Source organism: Mchenga conophoros, linkage group LG20, assembly GCF_057382185.1.
Source record: "Mchenga conophoros isolate Kocher_MC1m ecotype Shallow Benthic linkage group LG20, M_conophoros_male_GT1.1, whole genome shotgun sequence".
NCBI classification, from domain to species: domain Eukaryota; kingdom Metazoa; phylum Chordata; class Actinopteri; order Cichliformes; family Cichlidae; genus Mchenga; species Mchenga conophoros.
The window spans coordinates 2,706,628-2,730,605 of NC_140545.1; the positions used below are offsets into that span (position 1 = coordinate 2,706,628).

A 23,978-nucleotide genomic window follows, 5' to 3' on the forward strand; every position below is an offset into this window, starting at 1 on the left:
CAAACAGAATTTGATTTAACTTGAGGTGGCGCTAGTTTTAACTGCTTGTCTCCAGGGGGCGCCACTACTCCAAAGATACATTATAGGTGGCGACACGATTAACAGCAGTGTGTTAATTATGTCAGATGAGATTTCCGCCTAATCACGTTCACTAACTAGCGCCCTTCCCCCTAATATTTACCAATAGGTAAATGTTGGATTTTTATTTATATATTTATTTAGTCAGAGACTGAAACACCCTCGCTGCAGGAAGGAGCGCTTTCACAGATCATTCATCCCAACAGCAGTTAGACTCTATAACTCCTCAATCACGATGTCATAAGTCACTGGACACTGAACATCCACGGTCACCACTTCATGCATAATGGACCTTCCATGTGTATGGACATGTGCAGGTATATATGTATGTATATATATATATATACACATATGTATATTTAGTGTGCACGTGTGTGTGTGTGTGTCTCTATAAATAGGAATAGTAGTGGTACAATAGCTATATCAAGCTATATAGTTTATGTCTTGCATATTTCCAACCATATCCATAACCACATACTGTGTATGCGACCATTGTATATAGTGTATTATCTTACTTTTTTTCATTGATTGCACTTATTTGTATTTTTGTATTTCCTTCTGATATCTGTACCTGAGCTGAGGTGATACAAAAATTTCCCCGTTGTGGGATCAATAAAGTCTTATTCAAAGGAGCTTGCAAAGAGTCCAGACGCTTTTCTTTGCAAGCTCCTTTGACTACGATGACCTGGATGACTGAGAACCTTCACAGACAAAGTCTTATCTTATCTTATCTTATCTTATGACACGCTGTGTAAGTAAACAAACAACAGTTTGGTCTGCATTTCTTGAAAGATTACATCCCCCAAACTTAGTTTAGAGGGTCTACACTGCATATAGTGAAGTCTGCAAGTTTTCTAACAGCAAAATTTGTTTTCTGCCCAAATCATTTTGAAGATCATTAGAATGAAAGTTATTGGCCATGTTTGCATAGCCCTTTTTAAAATGATGCTTTCATGACATTATTGTATGTTGGGTGGTGGTCACGGCTATCTAGACTGACAAGTGGGATGTTGAATGTCACCTCTCCAGTGGGGAGGGGGCCTGAGATTGTTTAAATTGGAGTCTGTTTTATACCAAATGCAGAAAAAATGTTTTAAGAAGGCAATGAAGTTTGTGTTCCAAAAAATAGGATTGTTTGCTCGCAGGACACCAGGAAAGATGAGTCCTCCGTCACAGATGGTGTGGTCAGTGAAGATGGTCGCCTGCAGGTTCAAGCTCATTGCATCTCCAACCCACATCCACTGCCACTGTACTTAAGGGAAGTTAAAGACTTTCTTCTGCACCTACATTTGGATCACCTCGATCCATGACAGTCATTCAGGCAGTAATGCCTGGACTGGAAACAAGCATCCTTAAAACATTACAACATTCCAGCTCCTGTGTTGGAATGAAAAACAAATGTGTTGTTTAAATCAGAGACTGCACTTGTGACAGAACAATAAACATTTTATTTTGATTATATAAGTAAGTACAAAACAAAGTTGTGGTAGGCCTAAACTTATTTTCAGAATAATTACATCTGAGACTTTGTTTCATTGTAAGATTATAACAGTGATGGCAATATAATTGTTTGTTGTTCAGCAGAACAGTGTCCAGTATGTTGGCTGTTATACTTTGTGTTTGAAAATAAAAGTTGGGCTGATTTTAACACCATTACAAAAAGTGTTGTTAATTATTTTTAATCATATTCAGGTTACCACAATTTTTTTTTTTTGAGTGGAGGATTGCTGGAGGCGATATGAGTGAGACACAAAGAAGTATACAAATAGGTTCCACATTATTTATTCATAATTTGTGTTCGTTATTAGAAATGATGAACTCTGATGAGGAAACTTCCTCTCTCCTAAAATACAGGGATAAAGGACTTCCACTTAGTTCTTTTCTACTCTAACTGAGCACTCAAAACGCTTTTTATGACAAACATTATTTACCCCATTTGTTCAATGTCGAAGAGTGTCGATGAACGCATCAGGGGCAACTTGGGTTCTGGTGTCTTGCTCAAAGATACTTCGACATGCTGACTTGAGGAGCTAGATATTAAACCAACAACCTTCTAATTGATAGACGACGCACTCTTCCTCCTGAGGCCCTGTAGGCTTTAACAAAACAATGGCCACATAATGGATCTGTGCTTTTTATTTAAATTACATCATTTTAAATATAACAAAGCTGTATTTAAATACTCATATCACAGAACAAAACAACCCCAAAATGATTGCTAGATTGTTTCTGTGTACGTAGGTACTTAGCTGATGGTTGATGTGCTCCTATTCTGGTGTGGAACTAACAACATTGCCAACTTTACCTCCCAGCAAAGGGGGGGTTAGTAAAAGAGGTAAATGCTGACCAGATTCAGTTCACAAGTCATGATAGTCATGTAAAGGATTCTGCAGCCCAGTGATTGTCTTGCTCTCTAGACTGAGTGAGGTAGTTGAGGAGCAACTTTGGTTCTACTAGTAAGAAACAGCAGATGTTGGGGAAAAAAAACAAGTACTAATTTGGTAAACATGTACACTCATTCACATATTACACCTTTAACCACTAACCATAAAAAAGAGCCTCCCTTAGAGTGGAAGGGGGCTGTAGTAGATATTAATGAGAACCATCTTTAATGTTCCATCGGATTTGGGAAAGAAGTGCAAGGCCACTATTTGCTAAAGGAGTGTCACTTAAACTCGAAATGTAAGTCATATTTTCTGTTTAAAGATTGACTGTCAATCTGTTGGGTGCTCACTCTCTCTTACACAGTTTTTCTGTGTTATTACTTAGCCAGAAAACAAGAAATTTAATATAAAAAAATAAACAGGAAATGGATGCTAAGGTTTTTTTTTCAAACAAACAAACAAACAAACAAACGATACACTCTAAAAAATATTAAACAAGCATTTTTAGAAATACTGTTAAGAAAAGACAGAGACAGCATCTGTTTACGTAAATTACTGACTAAAGGTTTCATAGATTAAATTTAGAGACACAGTCACAGCAGCAGGATATTGCGAAATCACTGACATTAGGGGAGAGGGAAAAAACAAAGAGTGCTGACCTGAGTGTTTGTTATGGTCGCTGACCTCTAGTGGCTCTCCCTCTGTCAGAGTTTTTTTTCTCCCTTTCCTGTGTTCCAGGTCTGCCTCATGAGCCGCAGCTGAGGTGTATTGCAGCTCGTCAGCCACGGCATATCTCAAACCGCCACGCCCCTTCCACTTTCCCCCATTTCTTTCTTTCTTTCTTGTGAGCAACGGTGTGCCTTTACAGTGGTAATTGGTTAATCACAGTGGAAGCAGGTAGGGGTTCTCTGCCATTTTTGTTTCAATCGTTTTCTCCTGCTTTTGCTAGACAGGGAGCTCAGCCATTGTATTTTGTTTTCGGCTAAAGAGTTCTTGGTTCATTTCATAGTTAAAGAGGGTGTTTTATTTGTTGTTTTGGCCTTGGAGACCCTGAAGAAAAGAGCTTCTCTGTGTTCATCTTTACTTTAGTAGTTTTGTGCAATAAATCATGTTTAATGACAAACAAACAAACACCAACCTTGGATACCAAAGATCATAACTGGGTAATCCACCCAGTTCTTTTGTCAGTAAAAAACAAAATAAACAGTTTGTCTTATTTTACCCGAGCAAAACTATTTCTCACACTTCATTGACTGGTCATGCATTTGAACCTGTTCTTAAAGTAGAAGATTTCATTATGAGTTTTAGCATTCGTGGCTGACGATGAGTAGCGGAATTTTTCATAGGCTTTTTGTACGTCTGTTTTACTCCAGGGTAGTATGATCTTTGACGCGTGACTCACAATGACGTCACTACAGGAGCCGATGTGGAGGTGGCCAAGAGCGTCGATGAAGAACTCTGCAAAAAGAAAGTATTCCATTTTCCACAAGCCTTGATTTTGTGCCACTTTACTTTTTTTCATTGCGAAGAAACTCATCAATGTAATTTCTACAAGTTCTATAAGTTCTACAAATTCCTTAAGGATTATTGAAGTATTGTGATTCTGATAACAATTAATAACTCACCTAGATGGGCCTGCCGTGCGAGGCGCGGGTCAAATCCAACCTGCTGCACTTTGACCGTCCGCGCCATGAAGAAGTTGATGACAGCATCAGCTACCACGCAGTTGGGAAATCCTTTGATGGCATGGTGGTAGCCAAGTCTGATATGTAAGCAGTCACCCTCGTTTCCGCCATCCTCCACCGATATGGTGTGACGATAAGTTGCAGTGTAACCTGTCACCTCTCTGACTGCACCACCAACCTGAAATCAGTAAGACAATAATGTTAAGGCAGAAAAGATATGCATGGTTTCAAGAAGCAATACGTTGACTAGGCAACCATTGCAACTTGGATCTGGGCCCTATTTCTGGAGTAGTGTTCAAAAATTTTAAAAATTACAGAAAAACAAAGAAAAACAGTCTGACAACTGTGAGTTTCTTCTCTTCAAGAAAGGCTGATCATTGATTTAGGGTTGTGCGTCAGTACGGAAAGAAAGCCATTGTTAGCAGTTTTCAGTTCGAGCACAAACTGATAGAAGCTGGCTTAATCGACTTTGTGAATGTTGCTCCCCAGTTAACCATGTGCATGGGCAGCCATAGAAAGCTATGATTAGCTACCAAACCTGGTTTTACCAAGTAAAATGCTAAATCTGAGCACATTTTAATGAGCACTAAATAGCTGACCTTTGCTTTTCACTGGTAGTTAACAAAGTTAACAAAACACAGCTTCACAGTTTTTCCAAATGTTTTCTGGAACAGACCAGGTTTCTTTTTTTGGAGACCTGAAAAGCACTTTGGATCAACTCCTGTGGCTTTAAATCTGCTGTAGAAATGACAATGACATATTTTATTCAAGCATTTTCATAGTTCATTTGAGGTATATTTTTGTTGTTCCAAAAAATATATATTACTTAACGCCTTTCAATAGGTAGAATATATCATATGACTGCCTGAACACAGTCTATAGGTAATCGGATTGCTGAAACGACTAACTGAGTAATAACATTTTGAAAATCAAAGTTAAGCTATGCTGAAAATATAACATCATCTATTACAACTGAATCCTTACTTTCACTGTTGTATGAGTTATTCATATCTCATGTAACTGCATATTCTTTGCCTAGCTGAAAGGACTCTGCCAGTGACCTCAGTCTCTGCGCAGTCTCTGGGTCTGTCTGAGGGATTTTCCTCCTTTAGTATTTGTTTTCTTTTGCTGCTTGTTCTCTTTTTTGTGCTTCTTCCATATGCGGACATAAAATGGTGTTATCACAGTAGAGAATTTCCTTTCTACGAACTATTTCCAGTGTTTTCATTTCCATCTGGAAAATCCCTTTACAGGATGTCTGTTTCTGACTCACACAGCCTGTGTGTCAGTGCTCAGAGTTGCCCTTGAATGGAAATGTAAATAATAAAAAGAAATCCAAATGTTTTGCAAAGTGCACATATGAGAGAATAGTAACTTGAAAAGATTTCCAATTTTGGCCAATTGATAATGTCTACAGGAGCTGATGGACAACCAATCCCACAGGGTACCCACTCACAGCCCCCCCAGCCTCCACCCTCCCCCAACTTCCTCAGCCTTTGATGTCAACAGCATTCTTTTGCATTCAACAGTTGCAGCATTCCTGTGTCCTTGCTGCTGTTGATATCAAGTGCAGAGGAAATAAATAAGACAAAACAGAAACATAGCAAGTCATTCACAGCTTGGGGAATATTTCCTCCTGTGAGCCTGAGCAAAATATGTTTTGATCTTTATTTTTTTTGAAAGATAATTTAACTATTTTGCATGAAAATAATATCTTACAATTGCTTTTCCCCCCGCAAAATTGTGATTTTGAAAAAAAAAAAATCGTAAGTCTTTTGTAGTGGACATCGGGTCATGTCTTGATCACAGGATGATGTGGTGTAATGTAATGACATCGTTTCCATGTGTGGATTTCTGAACATTAGAACTGCATCTGAACACTAAAACATAATTTTAAGCAATAACTTCTCATAGTCAAGCTTTTTGATTAAACTTCAATCTGCTGACCCAATAGTCACCTAAATGTTGTTAGATCACATCACCCATGGCACCAATAATGGTCATGCGTGGTATGACCGAGCTGAGTGAGGAAGAACTGTGGAAGATGAGTCACAGTCAGTGCTGAAAGGAGATGGCACTAAAGGCACTAAAGCAGGAACAGGAAAGCAGGGGCATAAATGACGACATCCAGAGCCCTATACAATACTTCTTATTCATTATGGATAAGAAGTATTGTATAGGGCTCTGAAGTTGTGGGAATTGGTTTCTCAAATGCCATACAGGACAGCGGCCCATCTTTCTATGGTCTCAGCAGATTGAGACAGCCTTGTCGCATACTGTTTAAGAGAGGTCTCACCTTCCAGAGGTCCCTTACCAGAGACATCAAGATCATTTGTTACTTTGATCTTAAAGAGTCTTAATTTACTGAACTGACTAAAACAAAGAACCAGTAAATGCAGATTCTAGGTTATCTGAGTTTTTCCACAAACACTGGTATGTTTTCAGTTTAAATGCTATCTACAGAGATGAGCTGATCTGTCTGTGTTTTATGTGCTTTGACATTTGTCTTTCTCAAACCTTTACTGTTTGATCTTATCAGAGAGCTACCACTCTTGGCAGTTGTGACCAGGTGTTCTGCTTTCATGTTTCATGCAGATTTCTATATGGTTGAAACTGAACTGACAAAGACAGGAGATGTGTGTGTCTAATGCAGTTATAGCCCCAGAGGGGCCGATGGCGCGATATGGCAGCCTCGCTTCTGTCAGTCTGCTCCAGGGCAGCTGTGGCTACAACTGTAGCTGCCTCCACCAGTGTGTGAATGTGAGAGTGAATGAATAGTGGTATTGTAAAGCGCTTTGAGGGCCCCAAAAAGCGCTATATAAATGCAATCCATCATTATTATTATCATTATTATTGCATACTATGATACTAACTGCAGAAATCAACAGTGTAAATAGTTAAATAAATCTAACTTTTAGTTGATGTTTTTAATCTGTCACCCCGTCTGAAATCCTACACCATAGTCCCCTTACCAAAAGAAAAAAGACAAATCACCCACAACCTGCCTGAATGAGTATCGGCCAGTAGTTTGATACTCACCAATTTGCCTACAGGGCTAACAGGTCTACTGAGGACGCTGCTGCTCTCCATGCTACCCTGTCCCACCTGAAGCAGAGGAGCTCCGCACACCTCTTTATTGATTTAAGCTTTGCCTTTAACACCACCCTCCCTCACAGATTGGTGAGCAAGCTGTTGACCCTAGGACTCCCATAATCCACCTGTCTATGGATTAAGGACTTTCTGACAAACCGGACACAAGGGTGGGTCCCCACATTTCCTCGGCCATCAGCATCAGCACCGGCTCTCCCCAGGACTGTGTGCTGAGCCCAATGCTCTTCACACTATACACATATGACTGTGCCCCCGCTCACCACAGTAACACCATCATAAAATCTGCAGACGACCCACTGTGGTCGGGCTCATCCCTGGGGGAGGATGAATCTGCCTACAGGGACAAAGTGGAGCAGCTGACAGCATTGTGCAGGGACAACAGCCTGCTCCTGAACACAACCAAGACAAAGGAGATTGTTGTGGATTTCAGAAAAAAGAAAATGGACATTAAACCTCTTTACATCAATGGAGATGGGGTGGAAACATGGGCAGAAATCTGTGCCATCAGAAACTGAATTTGAATAAGGTAAATTTGAATTGCTGAGATTGAATCTGAATTGTAACTTGAATAAATGCTTTTGAAAACTGAATTTGAATTAGTCTAATTTGAAATTGAATTTTATATTTTGAAAATGAATTGATTTGCTTTGAAACTGCATTTTATCCTTTAAAAATTCAGCTCTCACATAATTTCAGTTTCACTTCTCACGATTCAGTTTCAGTTCTACAATTCAGTTTTTTGGAACTTACATCCGGTTCCGGTTCAAGCGCAGATGAATAGAACTACGTTTTACTAGCGGACCGAAAGTGTTACTGACGGGAATCTACAGCGTCTTGAGCTGAATTAAGACTTCAGAAGTCATTCGTCATGTCGAATGACCAGCGGATAAACTCTCAGGTTGGTAATAAATGTACTACATGTATAAGAACAAGCGTCATGTTAACAAATGATAGCCGTACAGTAACTGTTATGCTTATTGTAGCTGTTAGCTAAAAACGCTAATTTAGCGTAGTTTGCCCTGAATTCAGCTTTGACAAACAAATATGATCGACTGTTTCTAGTAGAATTCCAAAGTTGTCATCTTGTACCCTCTCAGAGTACCCCCTCTGTATGCTTGCAGAGACCCCTACAGTAGGGAAACATGCAAAACGGTGTCCAAACCTTTGTATTTTAGCTTTATTTATGTCTTACACAGCATCCCAACTCTTTAGCTAACTTAATAACTTTAGCTAAAGTGAATAGTTAGTCTAATTCATTAGTGCAGCATTACTGGATCACCTCTGTTTGAAGTGATATAATGTGATATACAACTATCACTGAAACAGCAAACTTTGTAAATAAGCAAACAACACTTCTCATTCTCTAAACGTTTGGCCACAGCTGTAGATTACACTATCAGTGCTTGTTCATTCTTGAAAATAATTACATTTCTAAATTTACTTTGTGCATTTACAGGTAAACAATATCTAATATTTTATCTAAATGACTGCTTTGTTTTTGAAATGGGTGAAGAGCCTGAGGCCGGTGACAGTCCAGTTCTACTCTTAAGTACATCCTTACGGTGGCTCACAGGACAAGGCCACATTCCTGTCCTGCCAGAAGAGAAGAGAAACTTCAGAGTCTTCATGCAGTTCAACCACACCTGTCATATTCCATATGACAGGGGCCTCAAACTCCAGTCCTCAAGGGCCAGTGTCATGCAACTTTTCCATGCCCTCGAGGACTGGAGTTTGAGACCCCTGCTGTATGGTGTTCATGCTGTTTTCTACCCCACAGTTACAGCATGTCTGACTGCCTGTTCAGCATATGCAAAAATATATGATGAGTTTAAGCATGTGATGACTAAGGCCTTCCATTATGGTCCTATCGTTGTTCTATTGAGAGCATCCTGTGCTACTCCCTCTGTGGTTTTCCAGCTGCACGACAGCGCAGGAAAAAAAAAGTTCAGGGGATTGTAAATATTGCCCAGGGGATCATTGGATATACTCAACCGCTTCTGCTGTCTCAGGAAAGGAGGAAATATAAAAGACTCCTCAAACCCCACTCATAATCTTTTTTGAACTGCTGCCATCAGGCAAAAGATACAAGAGCATCAGAACAAAGACTAATAGACTAGATAGCAGTTTCTACTCTCTAGCTGTTAGGGCTTTGAATCACAAGTAATCACCTACAATTCAAACTGGCAAATAGTGCAATGGATGACATCCTGTGCTATAGTGTTTATGTGCAATAAGGTTCTATTTATTATTACTGAATATCATGCTCTACTTTTTTATTCTATTCTTTTGTAATTATACTTAAACTTTCTTTTGACACTGCAATTAATTTCGTTATACTTGTTACAGTGATAAAGGTGTGTGTGTGTGTGTGTGTGTGTGTATAAAGGTTCTTATTTAGTTTTCTACACGTCTTCTCATTCATAATGATATCATGTCTTCTTCTGACCTTTCACCTCCATGTTCCAATGTCTGACTTCCCTTTCACAATTTTAAGTAAAACTCTAGACTCATCTGTCTCTCTTCCTCTTTAAGTATGGACACAGGTTAAAAATCTATGGTAGTGGTTCAGAGTTACCGAATTAAAGTTTTGTTTTGGAAGGTAAAGTTACCGTAGTTTTCTCAAATCCCACTAAAATCCAAGTTAAGACAAAGACATTAAAGAAGCGATTTGGGTTTTAGCAACAGAATCATTTAACTTCACTTGTGGCCACAAAATGTGAAACATATCAATTCCTGTTATTCTGAAAGGAAATGTCACGTACTCTGTTAACCCAGCCTCCACAAATGTGGTAATAGAAAGCCCAGAGATGGACTCACAGAGGTTGACTCACAGAGATTGCACAAATGGTGCTTGACATAGAGCTTTCAGATTCACAAGAGAACAAGATGGCGCCGAGTATGGCAGCCTCGTCGCGAGCTCCCCCAAGCAACAGCTTTTTTCTGTGTTTAATTTTACTTTTCCTTCATTTTTTCGCGAGTAGCACATGTCTCCTTGTGTACGACTGACAAACCTTACTGGACATAAAAGACGGTCTTTCTTATAACTTTCCGGAGTTCAAGTTTTGCAACACGAACGCTCCGTTTGCAGACCCCCCATTCATCTCACCTGAGACGCCTTTGTTCTCTGGCCCCGGAGGCCGCAAACGCCGACGCAGAGGGAGAAGATCTGGCGCTCTGGTTCGACTGAGACGGCGCACTAACAGACCACCGTTACCCAGTTTATTACTGGCTAATGTGCAGTCTCTGGAGAACAAGCTGTGCGAGCTTCGGGCACGGATCTCATTCCAGCGAGAGATGCGGGACTGCTGCGTGATCTGCCTCACAGAAACCTGGCTATCGGACTCCGCAATACAACTACCGGGGTTCTCCGTGCATCGCGCGGACAGGTCACAGGATCTTACTGGGAAAAGCAGAGGCGGTGGTGTGTGTTTCATGATCAACAACAGCTGGTGTGATTATGCGAACGTGCACCCGGTCAAATCCTTCTGCTCACCGGACCTGGAGTACCTGATGATTAAGTGCCGGCCATTCTGGCTACCGAGGGAATTTACAGCAGTGATTATTACGGCTGTTTACATTCCCCCACAAGCCGACACTGACCGTGCACTCAGGGAACTGTACAGCGCGATCAGCAGCGAGGAAACCGCACACCCAGAGGCAGCGTTTATCACAGCCGGAGACTTTAATGAGGGAAACCTGAAGAAAGTCTCACCCAAACTCCACCAACACATCCATTTTAACACTCGTGGAGATCGGCTACTCGACCACTGCTACACCTCTTTCCGGGACGCGTACAAAGCCCTCCCCCGCGCCCCATTCGGCCAATCAGATCACCGCTCCATTCTGCTCCTGCCCGCCTACAGGCAGAAGCTGAAACAGGAAGCTCCAACCCGGAGGGCGGTGCACTGTTGGACGGACCAATCGGAGTCTGCGCTGCGGGACTGTTTTGATCACGCGGACTGGGAAATGTTTCACGTGGCTGCTAGGGACATTGATGAATACACAGACTCAGTCTGCGGATTTATCAGGAAATGCGTGGAAGATGTCGTCCCATCCAGAACAGTCAAATCCTTCCCAAATCAAAAACCCTGGATTAACGGAGATGTTCGCGCGGCACGGAGCACCGCCTTTGCCTCCGCGAACACATCGGACTACAAACACGCACATTACCAACTCCGGAAGACGATCAAAGCAGCCAAACGTGAGTACAGGGACAGGGTGGAGCAACAGTTTGACAACCCTCGGAGTATGTGGCAGGGACTAAACACGATCACAGACTTTAGAGGGAAAACCAGCACACCGCAGACCACGGCCTCTCTGTGTGAGGATCTAAACGTATTCTACGCTAGATTCGACACAGCAAACACCATGAGACCGGACAGTGTGCGCACCGCGGATGACGTCAGTGCGCACACTGTGTCTGAGGAGGATGTGCGGAAGTGCTTCAGGAAGGTGAACGCGCGCAAAGCTACTGGTCCGGACGGGATTCCCGGCCGCGTCCTCAAGTCATGCGCGGCTCAGCTGGCTGGAGTGTTCACGCACATCTTCAACCTTTCCCTCTCTCTGTCTGTAGTCCCAGCCTGCTTCAAAATGGCCACCATCGTCCATGTACCCAAATCCTCCACCATCTCTTCACTGAACGACTGGCGACCTGTAGCCCTGACCCCCATCGTGAGCAAATGCTTCGAGAAGCTGGTCAGGGACTTCATCTGCTCTGCACTACCCGACTCACTGGACCCTCTACAGTTCGCATACTGCCACAACAGGTCCACTGATGATGCCATAGCCCTGACACTACACACTGCCCTGTCACACCTGGAGAAGAGAGACACGTATGTGAGAATGCTGTTTGTAGATTACAGCTCAGCATTCAATACCATCGTTCCCTCGAAGCTGGACAGGAAACTGCAGGATCTAGGACTGAGCAGCTCCCTCTGCAGCTGGATCCTTAGCTTCCTGTCTGACAGACGCCAAGTGGTCAGACTGGGCAGCATCACCTCATCCCCCATCACACTGAACACTGGTGCTCCACAGGGGTGTGTACTGAGCCCTCTCCTGTACTCACTCTACACCTACGACTGCACAGCCACTAACAGCTCCAACATCATTGTGAAGTTTGCGGACGACACTACAGTGGTGGGTCTTATCACCAACGGTGATGAGACGGCTTACAGGGAGGAGGTCAGCGCCCTGACCCACTGGTGTCAAGACAACCATCTCACCCTCAACGTCGCAAAGACAAAGGAGTTGATAGTGGACTTCCGGAGGTGCAGAGAAGTACACACCCCCATCACCATCAACGGCGCTGCTGTGGAGAGAGTGAGCAGCTTCCGGTTCCTTGGAGTACATCTGGCTGAGGATCTTACGTGGTCAGTACACACAAACAAAACAGTGAAGAAGGCGCAGCAGCGCCTCTTCTTTCTCAGGAGACTGAAAAGATTCAGCATGAGCCCCCGCATCCTCAGGACCTTCTATCACTGTGCCATTGAGAGCATCCTCACTGGATGCATCACCACCTGGTATGGCAACAGCACCGCCTACAACTGCAAAGCTCTCCAGCGAGTAGTGCGGTGCTCTGAACGGATAATTGGAGGTGAGCTTCCCTCCCTCCAAGACATCTACAGGAAGCGGTGCCTGAGGAAAGCGGGGAGGATAATCAAGGACTCCAGTCACCCCAGCCATAAACTGTTCAGACTGCTTCCATCAGGAAGGAGGTTCTGCAGCATCCGGTCCCGTACCAGCAGACTGAGAGACAGCTTTTTCCATCAGGCCATCAGACTGCTGAACACGTCATAGACACCTCAGCTTCACTACTGGAACTTTAACATTATGCACTCCATACTGTACAGTAACGCCACTGTTTTGCACATGTCTCACTCTGTATATTTTATTTTATATATTTTATTTATTGTTTACTCTATTTAATTTGTAAAATATGTGTACACACACACACACACACACACACACACACACACACACACACGTAGAAAAATATTTAGTATACACATCCAGAAATGCATATACTATTATATATTGTACATATATTTATTAGTTTCAGATGTAGCCATTCTTGTATTTTGCTTGTTTACATTATTGTATTTTGCACTCACATGTGCTGTACCAATGTACCTGCACATGTGATGTGACAATAAAAGTGATTTGATTTTGATTTGATTTGAGATTCATGGCACCCACAGAGGGGAAAAGTGAACTCAGAATCAGAAAGGGTTTTATTGCCAAATGTTGAGCAGGTTTACAACATTAGGAAATTGCTGCGGTGCTTCAGTGCAAACATACTGTCATAAATTACGCTTAAATAGACATGAAAATAAGAATAAGAATTAAAAGTGCTAAGTAGATAGATATATACATGATATATACATGAGTGCAGGTAGTGATCAGTGCCAAACATGGAATGATGCAGTGAACACAGCGTAGGGTCATGTGTTAGTGGTGGGAACAGTCATACGGTTATTGTTCATGTGTCCAACAGCAGAGGGGAAGTGCTGGGTTTTTAAGAGGATGTGGAATGAAACTTATTTTTTTTTAACATTTTGCCTTTTCAGAAAGGACATTTACTGGTAAAAGCACAAATCACCACACACCTTCAGTGTTGGGGAGTAACGGAATACATGTACCGCCGTTACATATTTAAAATACAAAATATGAGTAACTGTATTCCGTTACAGTTACCGTTTATAAAGGTGGTATTTAGAATACAGTTACTTTGTTGAAACTTATTGAAACAATAAGTTCCGTTGGAGCAGTCTTTCAACGCCTCTCTCTGTCTCTCGCTAGTGTAGCCGGATGGGCTACTCGCCCTTCTTTTTCTCTCTCGCTTGCTCTACCACCCTCGCTCTCTCTCCGCTGCACTCGCTCCTTGTATCATGTGATTGGGTTAATTAGGAACCCACCTGCATATTGATTACAGGGGGGTGTTTACCTGTATAAAGGGAAGCCGGTTTTTTGTTGGATCATTCCTCCCGAGCTTCTGGTGCGATACAGCAGTAAATGCTGGCCTATTGGTTAATTTACCGATACAATCGGATTATGTGACTGCTACAGGTAGGCCTCCTTTCGACCTCTTTCTCTCAAAAGTCAGCAACTGGTAGTCATAATTCTGTGGCCCGCTACAGCGCGGCTGTTTCTCTGTCTTTACTCCAGCTGTGGTGGAGAGACGCGTTCACCGTACAGTACAGCGCCTCCAGTCTTGGGGTAAGCCCGCTTATATTATAGCTGCTAGTATTTGTAAATTGGAGACGATTAAGGTTATCTTTGCCTTTTTTTGTTTGTAGGGTTTGATTGCTGCTGCACCTTCTCAGGGACCAACTGCCTGATTTTTAAGCAAAGAGTCGAGACGCCTGCCTAGCTGCTGTCTTGTCTTGTCTTGTTTTTATTAAGTAGGCTCACTTTTTTTTTTTTTTTTTTTTTTGGTTCGCCTGGTGTTCTTCTATTTTATTTTGGACTGTTGCTCGTACCCACGCTTCTGTGATCGGGCGGAAGTGACACTCTGCCCGAGCGTCGTGCTGAGACTCCAAATCGCCTGGGTTGCCGGTCTCAGCCGGTGGGGAGCCAGACCGGCCTACGCCTGAGAATAATTATTACCAGCACGAGTGGTAGTTTGACCCGTGGGGTATAAGCCTTTCCTGTGTGTGCGTGTGTGATTTCTTTTATTAAAGTGTGTTTTAGTTTTTTGATGATCTGTAGCGAGCCTGACGCTCAGTGTCCTTTTTATCCTTTTAACATATTTTTCTGTGTTTTATTTCAGTGAACGGAGGACGAGCCAGTGGCCCTGGGACCTCAGGTGGTGGGTCGTTTTCACACTTTCTTTTGTACAGCACTGGGTGGGCTGCAGTGATTCTTTTTGTGTGATTTTTCTTTTGGTTCCACGGCTGCTGGTAAGTCCAAGTTCCACGATTGTTTTATTTTTTTACTGTAGGACACTGTCAATAATGACGCTACATCTTGACTTTTAATATTTTATTTATTTTTTCTATAAATAAAACTGTTTTAGTATTGGAAGCCAACCTGCCTCAGTGTGCATCCTTGAATCTGTGCGGAGTCCTTTTATTCCTTTTATCTATTTATCTTAAATATATTTCCTGGGGGTGCAATTCCCCTAGGTGGCGTTGTCAAGTTTATTATTTTGTTTATAACCCCGCCGACCACTTGGTCACAATAGCAAAGTTGACCCAGACAACAAAGTAAAGCTAGTTTTCGGCTACGAGCCCGACCTATTAGCCAGAGGTCCCTTTACTATGGTTCGGAGCCGCGGACCTTCAGTAACAGTAATAAATCACAGCAATTAGTACATTCATGTAGTTGTAAACAGCATGATAATATATTATTATTATTTGCATACCAGATTGGTGTACTGTTAATTTGATACATGGTAAATAATCGGTTAAAGTTTTCTAAGTTTAAGGTAAGGGCAGAGGTCACTTCCTGTTTTGGGGAAAAAAGGTCAGAAGCTGCTCATGGTGAATGTCAAAGAAGAAATAAAAAGTCCTAAGTTCCAAATACACCGTTTGTCTACTTGCAGGCCAAAGTGGTATGTTTGTTTATATTTTGTGAATTTTATATTGCAATATGTTTGCTGAAATATAATTTCCTTGTACATATGCATTCACCAGTTCTACGGTGTACCTGTGTACGTTAAGAGAAGCACAGTAAACATCAGTAAAGAAGAACTCTCGTGCCTCTCGCGTATGTGTGCAAGCCGGCATACAAACAATTACATTGTTTGCATTCGTTGCCTGCATGGTAGAACACCGTGGACAAAGAGGACAAAATGTGTCAAATATACAAATTATCCATCAAAAGTTGTAGCATACTCCAATTTTTCCCGTTATTTATTGCAATTTGTGTCATGAAGCCCAGTGAATAGCTTGAAATGGTACAAAGGTCAGTGGTGAACTGCCAGAGGTTTAGAGGGAAAAAAAAAAAAAAGGTAAGGTTACCCAAAACTGAAAAATAATGTACATTTCAGAATTATACAAAAAGGCCTTTTCAGGGAACACAAAATGGGATAACAATTTAAAGCTTTTCTGCAGCAATGGAGGTTGATCAAGCTTTGAAAGCTGGTGCTACAAGTTGCTACAGGTTTTCCAGCTTTTCTGGATTACTTACAAACCCCCTCTGTCTGCATAAAAGCAGTGTTGAAACACACTGTGGTACCATACGCTCGTGAGCATCAGTTGAACAGTATTGTACTGCAGAAAGTAGTGCGTTGCTAGCAAAAAAAAAAAATCTTTCCCACAGAGACTTTGCAAGGAAAGTCAACGTGTGCGTGAGTACAAGTAAAGGGACTCAGAAACTGGGACAAACTGACAGGAAGAGGTCTGGCAGACCCAAAGCCACAACAGCTTTTGTGATAGGCGGCTAACAGGAAACTGCATGACTTTCAATTTAAAAAAATAAATAAATAAAAAATTGGGTTTCCTAAAACTTTTGACTGGTAATTCAGATCTACATCACCACTGCACTTCCAAAACTGGCACCCAAGACTTGTCATCAGGGCAATTTCAGGGAAAAGAAATGTAAAACGCAGTCACCATTTCCCTTCTGCTCCTGACTATAAGTAATAAATGAATGAATAAATAGAAACATACAGTGGCAGAAAATTATGACACGAAAAGGAAGTTAACTTGTATTTTACAAGTTAATCTTGTAAAATGGTAATTCTAGTGATTAAATTTCTTTCAGCAACAACTGAATATTCTGCTCATAATCAAAGATTGTAAGGGCACAGTGACATTGCGCTTTTCTAATTACTAGTTTGCATATTTGCATGAAGTTTCAGGCCACTCCTTTAAGCTCACTTTAAAAACAAAACAAAACAAAACAACCAAACAAACAAAAACAACTGCATCGTCTTACCAGATCCAGAGTGGTCTTTTCTAGGATGTCCACCATCTTCTCCAACTTGGTGTTTGCAGTAAAGATGAAATCATCATCCACCCAGAGTACATATTTGGTGATTACCTGAGACACTGCCAGGTTTCTACCTGCAAACCAACCCTGTATAAACAAAAGCAATCAATAATAGAATAACCACAGTAAAAATGGCAAAGCAGGATCCTATTTGAGGAAGCAGGTCAAACTGACTGAGATGAGCAACTCTGAGTTTTGGTTCCAGAACAGTTTTGGGCAGAGAGAAGAAAGCGATTATCAGGGGAGCTCTGATACTAGGATTCACCATAGCAACAAGGAAATAGGTGGCACAAACTAAAGATAAAAGTATTACGTTTGAGGGCATTTTTAAATTGAATAAAAAACACAAAAACAAAGTAAATATGTTGCATTTGGGTCCTACAAATAAAGTAAACAAGGTGGTTAAAGTGAAGCAGAAGGGGAAGAGTTGGAGACCAACTCAGATTGTTGGAGAAAACCTGCCAGCAAGCAGGTTAAGTTCACAGTCTGTTATTCCAGTTATTGAAGTTAACTCTCTTTCTGGAACTCCCAGAAGAGTGTCCTTCATCTCAGGCTTAACAAACTCAGAGTTTTTCACTAACCTTGCTTCCTGGAATAGGGCCCAGGTTATTACATACAGAAACAGTAACTTGTTTACCTTTCCAAATGGCATAATGTAGTGTTCAATATGAGGACCAGTCACGGGCTGAGGGTGTTCATTATCATCTGCTATCACAATAGTGACGGTGGGATAATATTTTCTTATGCTGTCAATGAGATCTTTCAGTTTGTCATAGCGCAGAAAGGTCTTGGTGGCGATGGTAACTAGAGCTGTAATATTGTACTCTAAGGGAAACAAGAACAACAAATTAAATACTCATGTGACTTTTAAACACTGTGCATCAAAAAGCTAAACTTTACATGTGTTCATAGTAACTGCTCACGAACCTTTTTGGTATCCCGAGTTGTAAAGTTTCGGATTGTTTCTGTGTTCAATTTTGATGGTGAAAAATGACTGGTGATCTTTAGTTGCAAACTGAACTGCAGAATGAAACAAACAAACAAAATGATAAAGGCCAGCTGCAGAATTTATGGGCAGTTATCGTTGTGAAAATAACCTTTGCACATGAAGCTGTAAGCTGCATTTGCCTAAGCACAGCCCCGCCCTCAATGACATGTCTTAAAAAAACCCACTGGAGAAGCCTTCACTCACCTACTTCATTGGCTTTTAAACCATGTGGTCAAGTTGAATTTCTATTGGAACCTTCTGGACAAGAATATTCCTCAAACATTACATTGGTCAACTCCTTTTTATTTTTGTTGTGGTCAGTCCTATTTGTATATATTAGAGCTATTTCTTATACTTTATAAACATTGTAATATATCGATTTATTTAATTTAGTTCTGAGTATTCTGATCTGATTAAAGTAGTTTCTTTCTTGTCTTTACAAGTGTGACATATGCTGATGTTATCATCAACTAGGAGCTGAAAAAAACTGAATAGTACACTTACATTTTAACTTCCTGAAATACATAATGAGTCAAGAAATAGCAGTAAATGTAAAATGCACACGGCTGTCAGACTGCCATCTGTAACCTCCAGTTCACGGATATCATCTATCATTCTGTAATGGTTAATGCTTAGCTAGCATGTGTAAGCTCTTTAATCAAATACTGTCAATGCTTTAAAAAAATCTACTTGAGTTTAAATCTCCTTAAATTTGTATTCTAATGCCCATTTATTTATTTAATAGATAAGAAAATAATTGCTTGTATAAAGTTACGTACCAAACTTTGCCTTCCTTTCGTCTCATTGTGGGTGGGGGTGCACTAACTGTTTATATGTTCAAACAGGTTCATTCTACATTGCACTTTTAGTATCAGTTTCATATCCACATCATAGCTTTACTTGTGTCTGCTGTCTTCGGATGAAACACGATGTTTGTATAGGTGACAAACTGCAGTTGTTTGTTCAGAGCAGAGAGAAGAGGACTCGACAGAACCATGTTCTTCTCTCCCACTCCCTGGATGGAGACCATGTCCACCTTAGCAGCAACATCAAAACTTCCAAGTGTTGCAGTCAAAGATACCTGTTACAGGATAAGCATTGGTTGCAATAAAGAATTAAAAATAATCATATTTAAAATGATGACAAAAAAAAAGTGCAAGACAATAATTGAGGCATTACCATGTGAACTGATCTTGTTTCTTCTTTAAGGGCTAAACCTGCAGAGAAACGGTTATTTTTGGAGACAAAGTGAAATTATATAAATAGAAGATTTAAAAATATGCACCCATTTAAATAGCAGTTTTACTCTTTTTAACAAGAAAGTGCTCATGTAGAACACAGACGGTTAAGTTTTGTTTTGCTTTCTGTAGCTTTAAATAAAAAGACCACACATGCACTTAACCTTCCTGTGATTGTTCTGCATCCTGTATTATACCATGCACAGTGTTTTCAATCAAAGTAGGGCCCAGTGTAACTGACCTTTTAAAGGTAAAAGTTAGACTGGGTTTCAATGTTTTTTTGCATGTTAAATATGCCTTTACCAGGAATGATGATTGTCTTTAGGGGTCGCACCAGCACCCCCTGGGTAGGATACTGAAGAGGACTGTTGGCCTCAGCTACATTAAGCACATCTGCAGGATTGTAGGACCTTTGGAAACATGACAATGATATACACACACTACAACATAAAAGCTGTGAGTTTTTACAGTTGTAGTCTGTACACTTAGAGCAGTACAATTTATTTGATCAACTCAGGCTTGATAGTGAATTTAACAGGTGACATCTAAAAACCTAAATTCACGTATCCTCTTGTATATCTAAAATAAATAAAATATCTTACTTTAAAATATGATCATAGACAATTGCAGATTGTATCAAGAATGCCGTTCTGCTAAGTATATTAAAAGCCTCTTGGACGAAAAGGTTGCTTGATGTGGGAAAATTTCCAGATTGTCATCTAAAATCTTATAAACCATTCCTTATTTAATCAAAAGATGCAAAACATGCTTCACCTTTCTTGAAGGTTGTTGTACTCATCAGCTCTGTGCTGCTTTACACTTTCAGGATCAGGGTGGAGCTCCAAAAATGCTTGATCAAGATTGTGAGCCCACACGTGTGGAAAGAGCAGATTTGACAATGGTAGGTGAAAGGTTTCTTCATCAGCCTGGCATACGCAGGCATTTTGAGCCAAATGACTGTTGGAAATAACAAAGAGTTAAGTAATAGGAACAAAAACTTGAATTTAAAAGAAAAGGTCACACTTACACACCTTGCCATTTCCTCCTTTATGTGGTAGGAAATGTCCTTATAACCATTTGTGGCGTCTCCAATTTTCCCAGTAACCTGGCTTGAGCTTATGTCAACTTCTTTGCTGCTAGGTTTCCAAAAATAACAGAGGGCGACCAGAAGAATTCCACTAAGCAAAGCAAGTTGAACACACTTCCTAGAACTGTTGTGCATCTAGAAAGAAAATTTGTATAGATATCATCAGGTTGATAAAGCAAAGTGGCTTGGGAGGGACAGACATTATGTGTTTCACACTGGAATTACTGTGTTTCAGTGGGTCATTGGAAACTTGAAATGAGCCTACACTTTATTAGTGCTCGATGGAAAACCTATCTAGGTGCAAGGCCGAAAGCCAGACATGCACACTGCAAACATGTGCTGAAGACTACAGTACAAAGTACTAAACCATAAAATAATTGAACTTGTAGACTTATAATTTCAAAGATAAAGTTTACCTAACTTTATTAGGACTGTCAAACCTTATTTGAAGACGTATTATGCTGCAGATGCACAAATCATCACAATTTTATGTGGTCTGAACTGGAAAATCATTGGTTGTGTAACCACAATCAAATTCAAATTTTATTTGTCACGTACACAGTCATACACAGTACGATATGCAGTGAAATGCTTAGACAACTGCTCGTGACCTAAAGAAAACAAAAAGGAAAAGGCTATGAATAGGATAGGAAATAAATATGAAAAATTAAAAAGGGTAAATTTAACTAGGAAGGAATAAAATATAAAAAAATGAAGGTTAAAAATGAAATAACTGTACAACAAAATACACAATACACAGTATAGAACTATATAAGAATGTATGAAGAAATATAAATAAATATATATATACACAATAACAGCAGTTTGTCGGTATCATAGTTTCTGTGGGATTTAATAAACAAAATCTACAACTACAGAACCTGTGTAGATAATCATTTGAAAGGCAGCAGGTCAAGTCTGTAGGACCATCTGTGATCGTTTGTAACCATCAATTAATCAATGTTGGTCTTTAATAGGTATTTTTATATAACTGACTGAGCTACATTGGCTGCTTCTCCAGCGGACGCATAATCCTAACAACTGAAGTCTGAATGTAGCTGTAAATGGTTATGTTTGTGAAAAATTGTAGATCTGCTTTCATTTAATGTTTCCACTTTCCAAGATATTGTCAAGAAAATACAGACTTACTGACTTGCCAATTTAAGATGTCAAATTTGTGCTTCCAAAAGACACAAAAGGAAGTGTTATCATAATTTAAAGGAAGGAAACATTTTTTATTAAGAAGGAAACACACAATGCAAAGGAATAGATCAGCCTGACTACAGTAGGGAAGTTTAATTAATGTCTTTGATTTATTTGGTCCGTATTCTTCCCTCCTAATTAGTTCTTACTTTTAGAAAACATGACAATATTAGTACAATTTTGCTGTGCTGACATTATCATTTAAAAACTAGAGCTAGGGTTAATGTGTAGTGTGCAATGTGTTTGCTCTTTCTGTCATATGGAGGGCAACTAGCATTGCATGTGGGAAATAACTATCATTTATTTACTTGCACTCAGCCACTCATCACTGGCTGATAGTATTTCCTGCTTTATAGCCTGAATTATTGGATATGTCAGGTAATGAAACTAGCTTTTCGTTTCAACCTTCAGGAGGAACAGGTTTTTACCACGCACTGTGGTTTGTTGGAGGTTGTTACAGTAGCTTCCTTGTATGGCACTTATTAACAGTGATCACTTATCAATCAAGTTTCAGACCGAGGTCTCACACTCAAACATGCCCACTCTCATCTCAGTATTGGATGAACTGGGGGATATACATGTAGCAATGATATTACAAATGAACTGAGTGCTTGTTGAAGACTTCTGCACAGCAGTGTTTAAAGATATAACTTCGCATTTTGGAGTGCTACTGTACTCTTTCTTTCAGGCTTTAGTTTCAGACTTTAGTTTACAAATCAGCAGGTACAGGATGTAACGCGCAACAGTTCTTATCTATATATATATATCTATATATATATATATATATATATATATATATCTATCTATATATATATATATATATCTATCTATATATATATATATATATCTATATATCTATATATATATATATATATATATATCTATATATCTATATATATATATATATATATATCTATATATCTATATATCTATATATATATATCTATATATATCTATATCTATATATATATATATATATATATATATATATATATATATAGATATATATATCTATATATATCTATATATATCTATATATATATATATATATATATATATATATTCTAGATAATTTTCTTTCTTTTAATTTATCCAGCTGAAAACGTAATATCTTGTATTAAATTAATATTTTATATTAAAACATATATTAAAACATCTTACCGAAATGGGATGCTGTCTAATTATTTTATATTTATTTACCTCTTGGTAGCTTATTTGCAGTACTTATAACCAGGCAAGGCAGCTTTAAAAACAGCTTGCAAACACTTTAAAAAAGTGTTTCTGTTCTTATTGATCACTGAGTCACTTGACGCAACAGATTTTACAGAAAATCGTTGGGATGCAGTGGAACAGGAAGTTCAAATCATGGTCGTTTGAGGAATGTTTCTAGAACCTCGCTGAATCTACGAAGCTCTGAAGGCAAAACCCAGTGCTAGCAAGAGCCTTAGTCAAATCAGCTCAAAGTTAACTAGATCCTGGTACACCACAACGCTTTTTTTTTTTTTTTTTTTTTTTTTGATAAATAAACTTGGGGGCTAAACGATCATTCAAAAATGTTAGTTAGAGTTTTTGGCAAAATGAGAATGCTCCGTTTCATATTTTCTTAGACAATTAAAACTATTTAGCACAACATATTCGCACACATTGTAGCCCCATTACAAAGGGAAATGAAAGAAAACCACTGCACTCTGAATATAACCAGCAGCCTGCACTTTTTCAGAAGATATGTGACAGTAGTACAGGAAAAAGAAATGTTTCTTACTGTTGCTGCTTCCCTGCGATAAAGACGTTCTTTACGGCGGAGAACTCTCCAACCAGCTTTGCATAGGGTGCGTTCACGTGTTTGTGGGTTCTAGGCTGTCAGTATACGTTACAGCTGACAGCCACACCTCATTTACAAACCAACTGCTTCCGACTGGTCAAAGTGTAAAACATTTTCTTTAAAAAGAAGGCCATTTTTGAAAGGTGCGAATGTCCCCTGAATGAAACCTGATTATTATCCATTCAGTGGTTTTGTAAAATTCATGTGGTGCTATAGTACTGTTACAAATTAATATATTGCCAAAACCACACTTGTTTTTAAGGGTTGAAGCTAAAAGAAAATATGTTTGGAGAGTCAAAGGCTTAACATATACAAACATGATTAGAAAAGCCTCGTCAGTACCTACAATAACTTAAAAGTATTATAACCTTTTGGGTCACACCAGCCAGGCCGATTACAGGTTTTGTCTGTGTTCCATTGCTGCTCCCTTGTGGGCGACACAGAGTGTA

The 23,978-nt window shown here is 39.8% G+C and overlaps 2 protein-coding genes across 2 annotated transcripts; one reads left to right on the top strand and one right to left on the bottom strand.

Moving 5' to 3' along the window:
• Positions 1-1,509: 1,509 nt before the first annotated feature.
• Positions 1,510-23,590, bottom strand: b4galnt1a (beta-1,4-N-acetyl-galactosaminyl transferase 1a). Its single transcript, XM_085259188.1, has 11 exons — positions 23,470-23,590; positions 20,449-20,639; positions 20,192-20,374; positions 19,721-19,827; positions 19,359-19,396; positions 19,080-19,260; positions 18,119-18,211; positions 17,829-18,016; positions 17,138-17,278; positions 4,088-4,325; positions 1,510-3,920 (listed from the first exon to the last, which is right to left on the bottom strand). Exons 2-11 carry the CDS (start codon positions 20,637-20,639, stop codon positions 3,709-3,711), a joined length of 1,572 nt encoding a protein of 523 aa, XP_085115314.1. The 5' UTR covers positions 23,470-23,590; the 3' UTR covers positions 1,510-3,708.
• Positions 10,147-15,671, top strand: LOC146550056 (uncharacterized). The gene is made up of 2 exons (XM_085259187.1): positions 10,147-14,473; positions 14,554-15,671. The coding sequence occupies exon 1, from the start codon at positions 10,553-10,555 to the stop codon at positions 13,052-13,054; it is 2,502 nt and encodes an 833-aa protein (XP_085115313.1). The 5' UTR covers positions 10,147-10,552; the 3' UTR covers positions 13,055-14,473; positions 14,554-15,671.
• Positions 23,591-23,978: the final 388 nt, after the last annotated feature.